This window comes from Peromyscus eremicus, chromosome 15 (genome assembly GCF_949786415.1).
Source record: "Peromyscus eremicus chromosome 15, PerEre_H2_v1, whole genome shotgun sequence".
Lineage (NCBI taxonomy): Eukaryota > Metazoa > Chordata > Mammalia > Rodentia > Cricetidae > Peromyscus > Peromyscus eremicus.
The window spans coordinates 37973063-37989891 of record NC_081431.1 but is presented as its reverse complement, the minus strand read 5'-3'; the positions used below and the strand labels follow the sequence as shown (position 1 = coordinate 37989891).

The window sequence follows — 16829 nt, the reverse complement described above, 5'->3', positions numbered from 1 at the left end:
CAGAAACTGGCTGTTCAGGAGACGGCAGGGAAGAGCTGGGGCTCCACCAAGCCGGACAAAGAGCCAAGGGAGAGTGAGGCTGAGAGAGTCAGACAGGAAGGCCAGACTTTGGGGCCCTTTGTTATTAGGCTGGAGAGGATGGGCTGTCTGGGGCACAATGGGAAGACCCTGAAAGTTTTAAAGCTGAGGGAGCCAGGCATCGTGGCACATACCTTAAATACCAGCATGGGGCGGGGGGGACACACAGGCAGACCTCTGAGTTCCAGGCCAGCCAGGGCTTCAAGTGAGACCCTGGCAAAGAAGAAGGGGGAGGAGAAGAGTGGAATGCCATTCAGGATCTGGAAGAGGAAGGCAGTGCGTGGTACAGAGTAATAACAAAGACATGAGATGAAGCAAGAGCGACCAGGGCTTCCACATGTACCTCTTGCCACCTCTCCTACTCATCAGCCTGGTCTTTCTGCCGCTATTATACCTTCCTTGAACACTGCGGGCATGTCTGTAAAATCTACAGTCTACAACTGCCAGAAATATCTGTCTGCAACATACTTAATCCCATATCATCCTTTATTCTCTAGTCTACAAATAGTGGATGTGGATCACTTAAACATGCAACAGTCATAATTAATTTCTTTCCATATAATTTTTCATCCCATACCCCAATATTCTGCCTATGCTATTGATCCTTTAAGCTACAAACCAAGAGATCAAGAACTACACTTCAAAACGAACTAAGTGGACCAATGAGACGGCTCAGCAGGTGACAGCATCTGCCACCAAGCCTGATGACATGAGTTCCATTCCTGGGCCCCACATGGTGGAAGGACAAAACTGATTCCCACAAGTTGTCCTCTGACTTCCAAACACACCACGGCACATGTGCATACACATGTACACACACACATGTACACGTACACACACACACACACACACACACACACACACACACACACAAAAGACCCTAAGTTAGTCATTGTTTTATTTTCATGATGGGTGCTCTACATCACCAAGCAAACAAAGAAACTGTATGGGAGAAGACAAGCTGTTTAAAATTCGATGGACCCAGGGTCAAACTCCAGCTCTACTAAACTACTATGAGGCAACTTTGTCAAATCAGTTTTCTTACTATGGAAATAGGAACTGAACTGACTTGGGCGTTAACAGGATGTGGTGTGACGCTTGGCAAATGGTGTGCATTCAACAGAAATTGATCTCAAGGCCTACCTCCCAAGTGCTGGGATAACAGGTTGGCACAACCATAACAGCTCTCCCGAATTTTGTTTGTTTGTTTTTCAAGGCAGGGTCGCGCTATACAGTTTGGCTGTCCTAGAAATTACTAAGTAGACCAGGATGGCCTCAAATTCAGAGATTCTCCTGCCTCTGCCTCCTGGGTGCTGGGATTAAAGAGGTGCTCCAACACATCTGGATTCTACTGCCTTTTTTAACTTGCCCAGTACTTCCCAGGTCCAGACAAATACTGACCTCTTTCATTTCTGGGATTCTAAATGGATCCATACCCCAGCTGCCTTTTTAATCTGTTAATAAGTGCATAATAAGGGAATTATATTTTATACATCTTTCCCTCATATTACTCCCTCCACTCTAGCAAGAAGTCTAAAGGTATGATTCTCTAAAGTTTCACTGAGAGATGAAAAAAATGTTCAGTGCCAGACTCTAAAAACATTTGTTGCTGACTAACTTCCGGTAGAAGAATGTGAATCACCATGTTCTGTTGGTCACAGAAACTATGAAAACAATAGAAGGGTCAGTGGGTGTCAGGGGTTCAAGGGCAGAGAGGGAAGGGTAGAGCCCAGAAGACTTTTAGGGCTGAGAACCACAAGATATTACAATGATAGACATTTGCCTAAATCCACAGAATATAGCCCTAAAGAGTGAACCCTAATTAATTAATTTTCTTTTTCTTTTGGTTTTTGTTTTTTCAAAACAGGGTTTCACTATGGAGCTCTGGCTGTCCTGGAACTCACTAAGTACACCAGGCTAGCTTCGAACTCTGAGATCCACCTGCGTCTGCCTCCCAAGTGGTGCTAAGATTAAGTGTGTGCTGCTATGCCCAGCCAAACAATGGACTTTAATCAACAGACTATCATTGGCTCATCAATTGGACTAATGAACAACATTAATAACAGGAGAAAACTGGAGGAAAAGGTAGTTAATGGGATTTGTCTGTATTTTTCTTAAAATGTTCCACGAACCTGAAACTGCTCAAGAAAACAAAACACAAGGAAGCCCTAGATGCAAGAGCCGATGCTTCCGCACTGACTTCCCCCATTCCGGTTCATTCAAACTCTGCAGCTCCTGATCTCTGGCTATCCAGCTGTTGGTTATCCTGGGGGGGATACAGGGGCTCACCAAGTTCAGGCCAGCCTGAGTTATACAGTGAGACTACGTCTCAAAACAAAGCCCCAGAGAAATCAAGGTTAGTTCTGTTCAAAAAGTCACTTGTTTGTTTAGACCTTCCTATACATAGCCCAGGCTGTGCCTCACCCTCCATAGTGCAGACTACAGGACTCCACCACAGCTGGCTTTCTGAACAGGCTTGAAGGAACCAGAACAGGTTTCCATAGGTCCCTTCCACTCAGAGAATCACTGACCTTCAGCACTAGACTTTGGAGATGTTCCAGTCCAGCTGTCTTTTTACTGAAAAGAACAGCAGGGAGGACACTCTTATATAAAGCCCAAGGTGAACGAATCAACACCCAGCACACACCTTCTAAGATGAAGACTCACCGCTTAGGTTTGAAGACAACTTTCTGTCCCCCTTCAAGGATCAGTAAAGCTTTTAGCTGCGTCCCTTTATAGCCCACGTCAGCTTTAATGACCTTCTTAGTGGCCATGGCATGCATGATTGCTCCCAGCTCTGGTGTCTCTTCAGGGTACACTTCCCGGGGCACCACCCATTGGGCTGCAATCTCCCAAGGAGACTGCAGGGTGTGGTCCAATTTAGGCACCAGCTCCACCCGCAAGCCAGTCATCATTCGGTGAAAAGCCCTCTGGTCCTCTCGGTTGGCCGCTGATGTATCCAGGTTGTCTATCAGGAAAACTTTGGTGAAGATGAAGATGACTAGGAGTATTGCTAACAGCACGACGCGCTGCTTTAGCTTCATGGTGGCCTTTCCTCCTCCTCCTCGACCCACTTTCTCTCAGCTCAGCAGGGCGGACAGGTGCTGATGATCAGCAAGGCGATTCCATGATTACAGATTTCTTCACTGCAGTACCTCCACAATTCCTGCAGACCAAAGCAGAGAGCACGATCGGATCAGGAAGTCTGTCCTTCTACCTCCACAGTTTGCAAGATACGTTACTTACCCTGTTAGTGACTGATTGCTAATCCTCCGTTGAGAAGGCCCATTAATGAAAACAGTGTGGGAAAGACCTAGGAAGGATACTGGGTACATGGAAAACTCTAAGAAACACATTCCCATTTTAATTAGGAAGTGCGATCATCTAGGAGCCATTTGGCTGCTATATATATTTCCAAAAATTATCAAAACGAGGGGGGAAAACAAAAAGCAAAACACTGAGCTATGCATAGTTCTTAACTCCCAAGTTTTACTGTTCCAAATCCGTAAGTGAATCCTTGTCACGTCTGATAATTTTCCCAGCTCCTTTCCACATGTAAGTTTTCTGTTACCCTGAACAACAGGAACTCCCAAGAATACCAACAAGAGTCCAGGACAGAGGCATAACTCCTTTTCAAATACAAATACACATTTTGTTCATGTGATTAAGCACAACACTCAGACACGTACTCTCCTTGATCAAACCTCCACTAATTACTTTTCCTGGTAAAATATGGATAATCCAATCTGGATGAATTAAGCGAAGGAAAACCATTCCCCTTTACCATCTGGCTGTTAACAGAATATGATTAGACAGCTTGTGAAATCTGAACCATAGCAACATTGCTATGTCTTGAATGGTGTGAGCAGGATAGAGGGTGTTGAAACACACAATTCAATTGTATTTGTATGCTGAGACTGCTTCCCACTGCACTGGGCTTTGTTTGTTTGTTTGTTTGTTTTTTGAGACCAGATCTCACGTAGCTCTAGGCTGAACTCCCGGTCTTCCTGCTAATAGCCCCCAAGTGCTGTGATTATAGACACGGGCTACAATGCGCAGCTCCACAAGGCCATTTCAAACCGTGCACAAGCTCACTCTGCTGTCTGCCGACAGCCTGTACAACACGGCACTGGGACAACGTGAATGACAGGAAGATAACAGGGTGTCGCTGCGTTCTGCAATTCATTCAACAACTCAAACCATTGATCTAAGAAATAAGACCAATACAAAAAACAGCCAACAATTGAGCTGAGACACTCCCATCTAAATTTGAGGCTGCTTCTTTCACAACTGGAAACAACCCAAGAGCAACATTGTGAGCAACGCCTTGCCCGGAGCCAGCTGCTGAGATGTTCATTCTCAACCAACCCTTCCTGTTCTTTTCATGAAGGAAGCAGAAAGTGAAAGTGAGAGTCACATCCTAATTATCCCCGGCCACCTGTTCTGTCTCACCACCATTTCTCATCACACGGTTAAGCTGGAACAAAAGCTGTGTGAGTACTGAAAATGTAATTGTTTTTAGTTAGTTATTTTTTAAGTTAGCACACAAAGTAATAGGTTTCATTATGCTACAATGTAATTGTGATGGTATCAGATTTGGCATGGAACTCAGTAAAAGCAGTTCCTGGTAATTATGCACAACAGCAGTATTAGGAGAGTGGATTTCAATATTAGCCCTAATGATACTGTTGTTTCACTCATTTGTTCAACAACACACATTGTGGGGTGCAGTGATAGAGGAAACAGATGCAGCAGCATCGTTAGCACCTCCACCCCCAAAGAGTCACAGACGAGCACTGGACAGTTCTGGCTAAAGGGGACAGCTAAACAGGCTTTTCCTGTCTATAGAATGCACTTTGGGTCTAAAGTTTGGCTAACGAGACTTAACGGTTGTGCATATTTTATGAAGAATAATCTCCCCTCATAATATAAAAACAGCACTTCCAAACTTGTTTTGTTTTGGCTGGCCTTGATCCTGCAGCAATCTTTCTGCCCCCTCCCCCCACTTGCAGGGAGTGTAGACATGTACCACCCCATCGGGCTTGTTCTGTTTGTTGTGATGGGAATGATACCCAGGGCCTTGGGAATGCTGACCAAGTGCTCCAACACTGAGCTATACACTCCAGTCATCTCCGCCTAATCACCAACACAACAGCAAGTTTTAGAAGCCCCCAAATTAAGACAAAAAGGGTCAAATCTGAAAGCCAGTTTGTAAACTTTGTGTAGGTTTTGAAATATCATTACCTTTTGAAAAGGCCTCCGAAGAACATACTCATCATTTCAGGGCTGTAAACAATTCATCTACTCAGGCCGAACAGAAACTTATATTGGGGAAACTGAAGAATTCACGTGTTATTAACATTATCACTATTCTAGAGTGAGAGCAGATGTAGAAAAAAGTGAGTTTTCATGTTTGTGACTAATGGGTTGCCACCTCCAGGTAAAATAAGTTAAGACTGCATGCAGTCTGTCACTATTCTTTTGTCTTTGTTTGAAAGGCCGAGAGAAACTGTTTGAGACAGGGCCTCACCGCGTAGTCCAGGCTGGCCTTGAACCTACAGCCATCTCAGTGTGGTGAGTGGTAGGGTTACGGGCTGTGCCCACATACCTGCCAATGACTTGGCATTGTTCTTTGCCACTGTCTTCCACTTCCACAACCCCAGCCGCCAGTACCCTGCAGTGCTCAGCACCTCCTACTGGACCCTGGAAAGAACAGATTTCTGGACCTGCAGGCTTCAGTAGAGCCTAATTAGTCCCTCGACCATCCTGAATCTAAAAATTCCTTAACAGGGCCTTAAAGCCTTACTCTGAATGTACTGAGTGAGGCAGCCATCTGTCTGTCTGTCTGGGCTTCCACCAATGAGCTAACTCAGTGATGCTGGTTCTCTTCAGCCTCAATGCCCTTAAAACACCTCCTTTCTCCTTACCTCTTGTTTAAAGCCTAAGCCTTCTCTCAAGGCCCACCTCCAAGGGCATTCTAGTCCCTCCCCACCTCCCTCCTCCTGACCACTGCATAACTACATTCTGCCTTAAACTGCCTCAGACATAGTTCCTAATTCCCTGCTCAGAAATACAGCTCCTTAGGAGGATCCCCCTTGTTCCTTTATACTTGAGAAAGGGCCCCCAGGACCCAGCGTCCAGGCTTTTTAAATGGTTATTATTAGTCTTTTTGATTGGAGGCAAGCAGTATACTCTACAACCTGCAAGCTGGATTGTTAATCATCCACTTCAGATGTAAGAAAATAAAAGCAGGTCACTGTGTGTACTCCACACTCCTCAGGAAAACCTCCCTAGCATTCCCAAGCAGCGCTGTATGCCTGCTCTATGTCATGTCCTCGCCTCCCGCTGTAAAACGCTCACACAGTGCGTGCGACATTGTCCAGTGTTTACGGCCATCTGTCTTCATGTTTGTTACATGGAACAGAGCCGACTTCACAGAACAAGTAGACTCAAGGTAATAACAGAACTCGGAAAGTGTAACTATAAAAGAGGCAGTGCAAGTGCAACATTTGCCAAGTCTCCACACTAAACGCTGGCGTGAACCCGCAGTGCAGAGTTCTGGGAAGCGGCAAGCCGTTTCCCTAGGAACCCTAGTTCACTCCCGGCAGCCCACGTGGGGCTTGCCACACAGGCTCATCTACTTCCATTCTTCACACACATATACCACCACCCTGTAGTGTGATACATGTTTGAAAGGACAAACCTTTGACCGTAAAGTGCTTCTACAAGCGTTTCACAGGTCCAGAGGGAAGGAAATGTGATATCTTAGTATAAAGTCCTCTGTTCAAAAGTCCAGTGATACAGCGAGGAAGGTATACAGAAAAAGATAGTGATGCAGAGGCCTATAAACTGTGCAATTAAAATTCACAGGTAGCTAACGGACATGAGATCATCTAGCCCAATACTTCCTGGGGGTCCTCTAAGTCACAGCTCGAGAGAAGCTCCGAGCCTCATTGACAGTTGAGCCCCTTTGAATGGGCCTCTGATTTGACAACTTCACACCAATCCCAACTTTTATCCACAGCGATGAAAAGTGAAAGTTTCAGTAAAAGTGAACAGAAGTTGTTTCTTCTTCTCCTTCTCCTTTTTCTTTTTCTAGAATGTTCACAGTCAAAATAGGCTTTTACCACATGAATGAAAGCCTTGTGACTGTAAAGTACCACAAAACAAAGATTTTGTGCAGAGGACTAGGGGTTTTGTGACACAGAGACTTTATTAAATAGCTAGTATGTGATCACATTTATGCACGCTCTCTCCTTGTCCCCCATCCTGACTACAAACTATAAGGTCCCTTTTCTCAAACAATCTCTGTGGAAAGTGTTGGTTTTAGCAAAACTGAAGATTTGGTAAGTGTAAGAAAAAATAAGATCTCAATGCAAAGTTTTTACATTTGTATATTTATTTCGAATGTATGGGCGAACACACCCAAGACATGTATGGAAGTCAAAGGACCTCCTTGTGGGTTCTGAGGACTGAACTCAGGTCATCAGGCTTGGTGGCAAGTGCCTTTACCTGTAAAGGCTATCTATTCAGACAGCCCAGATTTGAATTGAATTAAGATTTTCTTGTCACTATTTCTACAGATAAACATTGACAGTTCCTCTTACCAAAGGGCGGGGTCTATTTTTCCTCCTCCTGATTTGAGCTGGCTTTGCAGCTTGCTTTGATCAAAAGGCTAGACAAGTGGCTATGTCCCACTTTTGAGCCTCAGCATTAAGACACCTGGCAGTTTCCACATTCACTTTTTGGATCTAGCTACTATGTAAAGACAGTTTGGTTTGACTGCTACATGAGTGACCTATATAGATAAAGGCTTCATGTGCACCCAGCTAGTCTGGCTATCCTATCTGAAACACCAGAAAGACAAGTAATCAAAGGTATTCCAGTCTCAGGTGAATTGAGATGAACAGAGCCATACAAGAGACCCCAGACCATACCAGGTGGGCAGTAGCCAACTGAGAACATATGACTTACACAATTATAAGAAAAAACACATCACTGTCTTAAGCAACTATATTTGAAGCAGTTGTAGAACATTCTCTATTATGTCTTCTATCAACTCTTGGTGATGTTAAATATTCTGGGGGTGGAGGTAGAGGACTGGAAAACAAGGCATATGGCTAAAAATAATTTGGGGGTGGCAGTGGTGACACTAAATCATTAAGCATAAATAAAGAACAGACTGATAGATGGTTAGATCAGGTTATTCTTATAAATGATTACTAATGACTCCTATGAAGCAACTGTTATTGTAAAAGTTAAGTTTTCTTTTCTGCCACGTGGTGTAGATGTTTAAGAAGAAACAGTCTCTTAGAAGTGACACAAGAAGTCAATTCTCCACTTGGCTGTGTTAGTCAACTGAACAAATTAGCTTAAAAGAGGTTTTGGTGTATCAGCAGCCAGCTCCACAGCTTCTGTGCCCAAGAGGAGGCAGAACATTACATAAGCACATGGCAGAGCAAAGATGCTCACCCCATGGTGGCCAGGAAGCAGAGACAAAGAGAAAAGGTCTAGCAATAAGATACACTCTTCAAAGGCACTCCCACTGATCTACTTCCAGCTAGGCCACTAACAGTCACTCAATTATGAATTCATCAGTGGACTTTGATGAACTTAGCACTCTTATAATCCAGCCAATTCCCAAGAGCCTCACCTCTGAACAATGCACTGGGGTCAAGCTTCAACACACAATTTTGGGAGAGTCGTTTCATATCCAACCCTAGTATGAATCACTTACTAAAATCTACTTATATATTTTACAACCTTACTTATGCAGTGCAATTGAGGTTAATATCACATACTCATACTATACATGCTCAGCTTATAACACCTATCCTTTGTATTTCAGCCAAAGCATAAACAATAGCAAAACTCCAAACTCTTTAGTATAGAGGGCACAAGATACTTTCACCCTGATGTATTGACCCTTTGATTTTTAACTGGCGTTGACATTATAGCAGTAAGTCACATTATTATTAGCTGTTAAGAGTTTACATCCTTTGCCCCTTAGCCACAAATACAATTCCAACATGATCAATGTAACTAAAACAGATGGGAAGCATGACCTAAATTCTGTTTCACACAAAAATCAGAAATACAGCATGCCTTTCACAAGCCTTTCATTCAGAAAACTCACTCTGTGTTTAAAGATGATGACTTTTGTCTTTAAAACTGTTTAAGGCTTAAAGCTCTTAAAACTTAAGTGTTGAGAGCAGCTTAAAGGACAGGTATTAAAAAACAATCTAATCCCCACACAGTCCAAATTGGACTGTTAGATTTTCCTTACTATTTTCATTTCCATTTAAACATCCAGACACTATCTGGAAAATAAGGTTCCTCCAAGTGAAGTTTTAACAATTCCTTGTGAAAGACATCAACTAGAAATGACCACCAGGCTGTAAGGAAGCATTAAGGAACCTGCCCCCGGTGTGAGGCTAAAATGGAAGGTACAACAAGTAACTATTCTCTCTTAAGAAGATAAATAAAAACCTTGCAACCCGTTTTATTTAAACCTTAACTTGGAAAACTTTCCAACCTTCTTCCTTTAAAAAAGAAAGAAAGAAAGAAAGAAAGTAGAACAATTATAACAAGAGGCGGTGTACAAAAGAGACCCAGGCAGTATCCAGTGAGCAGACACTCCGTGGAAAGTGCTTTAAGGTACACGGTGTAAGGAGGCTCCTGTGTTCCAGGGGTTCCAGTCTCAATTATCAGTACATGACCACCACTTAAGGCTGTGTTAGGCCATTCTAGACTACTGTTACTGCTAACCTGTTTCCTGATGTTGGCTGGGATTGGGAGTAAAGACAACCTGGAGATGTTAGGAGAAAGAATGGACAAAGTCCAAGAAGACATTGCCCAAGAGTGATAAATGAATGATATAGAAGACAAGGCTGAAATCAGATCTTCAAGTATTATTGACAATGGTTTTCTTTTCTTTTCTTTCTTTCTTTCTTTCTTTCTTTCTTTCTTTCTTTCTTTTTTTTGAGACAGGTTTTCTCTGTGTAGCTCTGGCTGTCCTGGAACTCACTCTGTAGGCCAGGCTGGCCTCGAACTCACAGAGATCTGCCTGCCTCTGCCTCCCAGAGTGCTGATATTATAAAGGAGTACACCACCATCCCCTGGTGACAATGGTTTTCTGAAACAAGATCCACCATTAGGACTTCCATGTTATTTTCTTTATATGCATGTGTGTGGTATTCATATGTATATGTGTGTGTTTACACGTGTGAAGGCCTGAGGACTATGTTGGGTGTCATCCTCAATCCTTCTCCACTTTATTTACTGAGGTAGAGTGCCTCACCCACTGAGCTAGTCTAATTAGGCAGCTTGTCCAGGGGATCCTGTCTCAGCCTCTGGAGTGTTGGGATTAAAAGCTGCCATGCACTCTCAGTTTTTATTCAGACCCTCAGCTGAGGATCTCATCCCCAGTCCTCATGCTTGCATGGTAAGAACCTTATTCACCGAGTCTTCTCTCCAGTCCTATTTCATCTCCAGGAAGAACACACAACATAAAATGTATATATACAGGATGCAAGCCAGGAGATGGAACGCGAGAAGAATTAAGAAGGTCTTGGGCAACCACCAGTGGAACAAAGTTCAGTCACTAATGCTGTGGGATGGTCTGTATGTCAAATGTGTTGCTGATTGGTCAATAAATAAATCACTGATTGGCCATTGGCTAGGCAGGAAGTGTAGGCGGGACAAGCAGGAGAATAAAGCTGGGAAGTGGAAGGATGAATCAGAGACACTGCCAGCCACCGCGAAGACAAACAGCATGTGAAGATACCGGTAAGCCACGAGTCATGTGGCAAGGTATAGATTAATGGAAATGGATTAATTTAAGCTGTAAGAACAGTTAACAAGAAGCCTGCCACAGCCATACAGTTTGTAACCAATGTAAGTCTCTGTGTTTACTTAGTTGGGTCTGAGCGGCTGTAGGACTGGCAGGTGAGAGAGATTTGTCCTGACTGTGGGCCAGGCAGGAAAACTCTAGCTACACACTAATGCTCAGAGTCTACAGAAGCTAACAAGCCTATTAGTTAACTATCTGAAGTGTGATCTCAGGAAGCAGAGTGACCTGGGTTCTGCTCCACAGAAGGCCAAAAGCTGTACCCTTTCCTACTGGTGAGAAAAGGCAGGCAGACTATTAATGACATATCCAGTGAGAAAGAAGAAGGGTAAAGAGCATAAACAGCCTACATTTCACCATCACCTCAAATCCCTGTTCAATTACTGTCTGTAAGGCATGCAAGTAATCCTAAATTTGAGACAAGAAGGACTAGACTACACTGTTTAAAAAAGAAACAAAGTATACAACATACTGCGATACATTTTCTCACAAAAGTATACTTAAAGTAAGAATTAGCACTTGATATATTATTTTGAGACATTAGATAAATGAGGCAAAGGTATGCACACAGCAGAAAGTCAACATCTGAGAACAGACTTCCTTATTCTGCATTTGGCTCTTTCCTTCTTATGCATTCATCAATTCCTAGTCCCTGGCCTCTTTTATAACAGTCTCCTCTAAAGCGGCCAGTACTTTCTCACAAAATACTGACCTCAAACATACCTAAGCACACTGTCTCATTCTGCACATCCGACACTCAGTCTGCATCCCTAAGGTTCTTTAGAGACAGGCATTTCTTCTGTTTTTGGCAAGAAAAAAACCTGCATCAGAAGACCTTTTCATTATTTAGAGAAGAGTTTATTAATTTCTGTAATCAAACCCACGTAGCAGAGGATCTCTGCATTATATTCTCCTCTAGGCAGCTCTCGCTGTTATCCTGACATTTTAAGTTAGTCAGAAAGGAATTTCAGTAGCAAAGTAAGGACTTATGTTCTGCACCCCAGGCTCACGTTATTGAACTCATTAGTCACAAAGAAGGAAAAGAGGGAAGATGTGCAGGTGCTGGAGAAGTACTTAAGGGAGACAGAACCTTCCTTTCCCATCTCCAATATAAGGGACATGCGGATAGTCAGCATTGATGCTGCTGGTATGGTTATTTCCAAGAATTCTTCTATTAAGGTAAAAACACTGGCCCTCCATCCAACTGCTCAGCCAACACAGGTGGCAGGAGAAAGTGTGTGCAGCTCCCCATGACCAGACTTGGACAGGCTGCAGGTGGCTGGAACACCATATAATCACAGGACAGAATCTCAAGACACCACCAATAAACAATACCCTTTGCAGACACTCGCCTTAACAGCACATTTCCAGCAGAAATCTGAAACACATAGCCTTGGCTTTTTTTTTTTTTTTAAATTATTCCTTCCGATTGGAATGGGGGGGGGGCTAAAAAATCTAGTATTTGCACCAGAATATCTATGTTTTCCTCACACTAATTTTCATTTATTAATTCAACAAATAACTCATGTACATCTACTATGCACCCTATGAATTACAGCTGTAGGATCTCAGGGTAACAGTGCTCCCTACCCCAATCCACAAAATCACCTCGTATGCAATCACAGCTCGACCTGACATCCTTATCTCCTTCTAACTGTAACTGTGCACTCTAACAGCAGTCTCTAGAGTGAGATCTTAGAGTTAAAATTTAAATAGTTATCAACTTGAAGGCGGAACTTCCTGGCATTACACTTACAGCACTGACATAGTAATCATAGGGAGCTAATTCATGTCCCAAGAACAGACAGAAAATTTCACTGAGGAATTGAAAATTCAGAAAAGATTTTTAAAAACATCAGAAGCTTTAAGGCTGTATGAAAAACCTGAAATAGAAATTAAGAGAAGTGACTAAAAGCAAATAATCATTAACTTAGCATAAAATAATTACGATATTAAAAATTATGAAAAATAAGCCAGTGACTTGCTTTTTTCAAAGTATACATTTGTTCAAAATATATACATACAAAAAAAAGGCATGTGGTTAAACAAAGTGTACCTATTTTCTCACTAGCTTTAAAAAAACAAATCAGCCAGGCGGTGGTGGCGTACGTCTTTAATCCCAGCACTCAGGAGGCAGAGCCAGGCGGATCTCTGTGAGTTCGAGGTCAGCCTGGGCTACCAAGTGAGTTCCAGGAGAGGCACAAAGCTACACAGAGAAACCCTGTCTTGAAAAACCAAAAAAACAAACAAAAAACAAATCAACCCCATTTTCACAAGGAAAGCTATTAATCCCAGATTTTTTCTTTTTCTTTTCTTTCTTTCTTTCTTTCTTTCTTTTTTTTTTTTTTTTGGTTTGTTTTTGAGACAGGGTTTGACTGTGTCGCCCTGGCTGTCATGGAACTAGCTCTGAAGCAGACCAGGCTGGCCTCAAACCACCTGCCTCTGCCTCCTACGTGCTGGGAGTAAAGGTGTGCACCACCACCTCCCAGCCAGATTTTTAAAAATTTAATTTTATTTTTTTGAAACAGCATTCCTCTGTGTAGCTTTGGTGCCTGTCCTGGAACTCGCTCTGTAGACCAGGCTGGCCTCAAACTCACAGAGATCCTCTTGCCTCTGCCTCCCGAGGGCTGGGATTAAAGGGACGCCCCAAGCTCTGCATTGCTCTCCTTTGATACGAATTTTCAAATGTGCAATGGGAATCTTGTTGATGGCTAACTGTTGGTTCTGGGACACAAAATTCAACATCTTCACAAACTTTAAGAAAGTTATTAACTTAGTAATTTTAAAGTTACCTTAAATTGGTTCAGAGCCTACACAAATAATTTAGCATCTTTAATACCTGAACCTGTTTCTCAGGACGATAAATGACATGCAGAAGTGCTCTCGGGTCTTGCATAAATTCAGGGAAGGAGGAGCACAATGAAATCACTAGCCCGGTGGAATTCATGCATGGACTTTCAACCCAAGTAATATAGGCATGGTTAATAAAGGACAATCTTGACTTTACCCGATTACTGATTGTATTACAAAGTGTAGGCCTCAATAGTGAAAAGATGGCATTCTTTTTTCCTTCCGACGTGAGCCGTCAAACGTCCAGAGGGAAAGTGGCTGAGTAGATGACCCTGACACCTGGCCCTAGACCCAAGTGACAACGTTCAACGTTTCTTTTCCGCAATTGTAAACTCCTTACCCATCCTACTGGAGATAGTCTTTTAACGAAGTAATTGTGTAAGGACCATCCACGCCTTGTTCCCCCTTTTCTCCTTTTTATCAGGAGCCTGACAGCTAACTGACTCCTGATTAAAAAGAATGTCTTATCCACAATCAAGGACACGGCTTGACAACGTTCACATTCGGCGTGAAGGCAACGTCTGAGTTCGCTCTGAAACGCCGGGCCATCATCACACCCGGAAATGAAACCGCCAGCGCAGCCCGCTCTGGACTACGGTCTCCTCTCAAGTTGTGCCCCACGGCGCACCGAGCGCCCGACCCCAGGACACGGCTGCTCTCTCCGACCCAGGGCCTGCAGGTCACTCGCGCTCCTCGGCCACCGGGCGGGCCCGGCAGGGACCCGGCGAGAGCGCAGCTCCTCCCTGGGCCACCGACACCAGCTTAGCGTGATCGGAGGGCGACGCCAGGGCCAGGCGCCTCTGGGGAACAGGGCTCGGCAGCGAGCGCCGGTCGCCGCAAGGACTCCCGACCGTCCGCGCCTCCGCAGGGCCGGCTCCACCGGCCGAGCCGCCCGCAGCCTCGCGGGGAAGCCGGGAGCCCCGCATCCGGCCCCAGAGGGAGGTGCCCCGCCCCCAGCGCCCGCGCTTTCCCGCCCTCCCTCCCGCCGCGCCCGGGGTGGGGGGGGAGATGTCGCGCACCCCTCTCCCGCCGCGCCGCTCACCTGGCGGGCCTCAGGCTCGCTCCATAGCCGCCCGCGCGGTGCGGTGCGGCGCGGCCCCGGCCGCCCCCGCCGCCTCCGGGGAGGGGCAGCCCCACGCCGCGCTCACCGCCCCCAGCCGCCGCCGCCGCCGCCGCCGCCGCCGCCGCCACTGCGGCTCCCGCCCACTGCCAGCCCGGCCATTCCCCGGCCGCCGCTCCCCGCGGAGCCGGCCGCTCCACACCCACCCCCGCCTCCGCGCCGCTCGGCTGTTGGTACGGTCCTCGCGGAACGCCCTCCCCACGGCCAATCCCAGCGCGCACCGGGCGCGGCCCCGCCCCCGTGGCGGGTGGGCGGGACTACCGGGCCGCTCCGGGCCGCCCTCTTTAACCCCTTCACTCCCACCCCCGTTCAACTCCGCCGCAGCCGCCGTCCGCGGGTATGCCCGAGCCGGTTGACATCAACTAGCTTCTGGCTTCTCTCTTACCTCCACTTTTGCTTTCCCGCAGTCATCTAGGTGAAGTTCTTTTAGGAAGAAATGATTTTCTTTCTTTCTTTCGCTCTGCTGTCTTGACTTCTCCTTGGAGATTCTACCTGAAAGTGTCCTTCCCTGACCAAAAGAGGCCAGACTTCCCACCGTGGGAATTGCTAAAACTTCGGGCCAGAGCAGAGCTCCCCGCTATACCTTTTCAGTAGCACGTAACAAAGATCCTGATTTTATTGTAATAGCAGTTGCTTTAGGTTTGTCCCTCACGGTGGACTGTAAGCCGCAAGAGGGCAAATCAGACGCGTCTTGATTTCCAGCGCCCTGCACCCACCCACTAGACTCCAGCCGCGTGAATGAGATGCTCCTCCCCCTCCACTTAATGCGTGTCCTTTCCACTTACTCCATACACAGCATCTACTGTATAATGCATACATTTATTCACCATATACTCATCTTACACATAGTCTGCCTGACCCTAAAATATTATGGTGTATGTTCTTCATGGGATACCATTTGTAAGGGGTGGGGGATGGGGACTAAGCAGGCCTTTCTTTCAAGAAGAAAAGAAATGGTCGGACTTTTTTTTTCCCTGCCTGTATGCCTTAGGGTATACCAGTTAACATCTCTGAGTATGAGGTTCCTTGGAAAATGGCAGTTAATCACAGTACCTATTTCACAAGACTGCTGTGAGGCTTAAATAGGAAATGTGTGCAGAAAATACATTATTGTGTGAAGTTAGTTGTTATGCGTGTGTGTGTTGAGCACTTTCAATGAGGAAATCCAGAGGAACTATTGGACTTGACACCCAACCCCAGACAATCTAGTGAGGAAAAGCAGCATTAATCACTACTGGAAGCATTAATCACTGTAAGGAGTGGACAGGCCAGCGGCAAAGGCACTGTGTCAGCCTTTTACTGCATGGAGTGGAGGAGGTTTGGGGTCGTTAGCTGACCATAGAATGCACAATTCTTGGGGAAATTGGCCGGATGATAATGAGAATCTGCCTTATTTCCCAACAGGAACATGGGTCTGCTGGCAGTCAGCTCTTCTTCCCACATGTGGGGGCCCACAGAGGCTCCCTAGTATGGCCTTACTCAAGGTCAGAGAATCTGAACTTGCTTTACCCAGCAGGGCTGCATAATGGGATGATTGAACCAAGGGCATGGTTACCAGGTGTTTTGAAGGGTCTACACTTGGCTGTACGTTGTACTTTGATCTTGAAAGGGAGAGGTCTTTTGCCTCTCCCCTTGGTAGTGTATAAGAAATCCATTAGAATAAAGGACAAGGTGGCTAGGTATTGACCCAGCCCCCTCCCCAAGCTATCCTGCATCTCTGTCTTTTTCTCCATCTAAGCCTGTATTTCTATCTAATAGTTCCTCATTTCCTCTCTCCTCCCCCCAAGAACCCTGCAAGGAAGTCAACAGTTCCTCTCAAACACTGCACCCAAAAATATCCCTTCTTCTCTGTCATTCTAATGACACTGAGGACGGACTCTGCCCCTGTCACTACTCAGGGGAAGGCTGGCTCATCCTGAAGCCTAGCTTCCT

The 16829-nt window shown here is 45.3% G+C and overlaps 1 protein-coding gene across 2 annotated transcripts in view; it reads right to left on the bottom strand.

Annotated features, from left to right (window-relative positions):
* The window catches only part of Fam20b (FAM20B glycosaminoglycan xylosylkinase), a 41055-nt gene extending 26142 nt beyond the window's left edge, over window positions 1-14913 (bottom strand). The window contains exons 1-2 of one of the 2 annotated variants that reach the window (XM_059280511.1): window positions 14820-14913; window positions 2746-3244 (exon numbers count right to left, since the gene is read on the bottom strand). In XM_059280511.1, coding sequence (XP_059136494.1) covers window positions 2746-3122 — 377 coding nt within the window. In that variant the 5' untranslated portion in view covers window positions 3123-3244; window positions 14820-14913. Of the gene's footprint in view, window positions 1-2745; window positions 3245-14117; window positions 14663-14819 lie in introns of those variants that run through there. The other variant, XM_059280510.1, reaches the window with a different exon arrangement.
* Between the last annotated feature and the right edge of the window lie 1916 nt (window positions 14914-16829).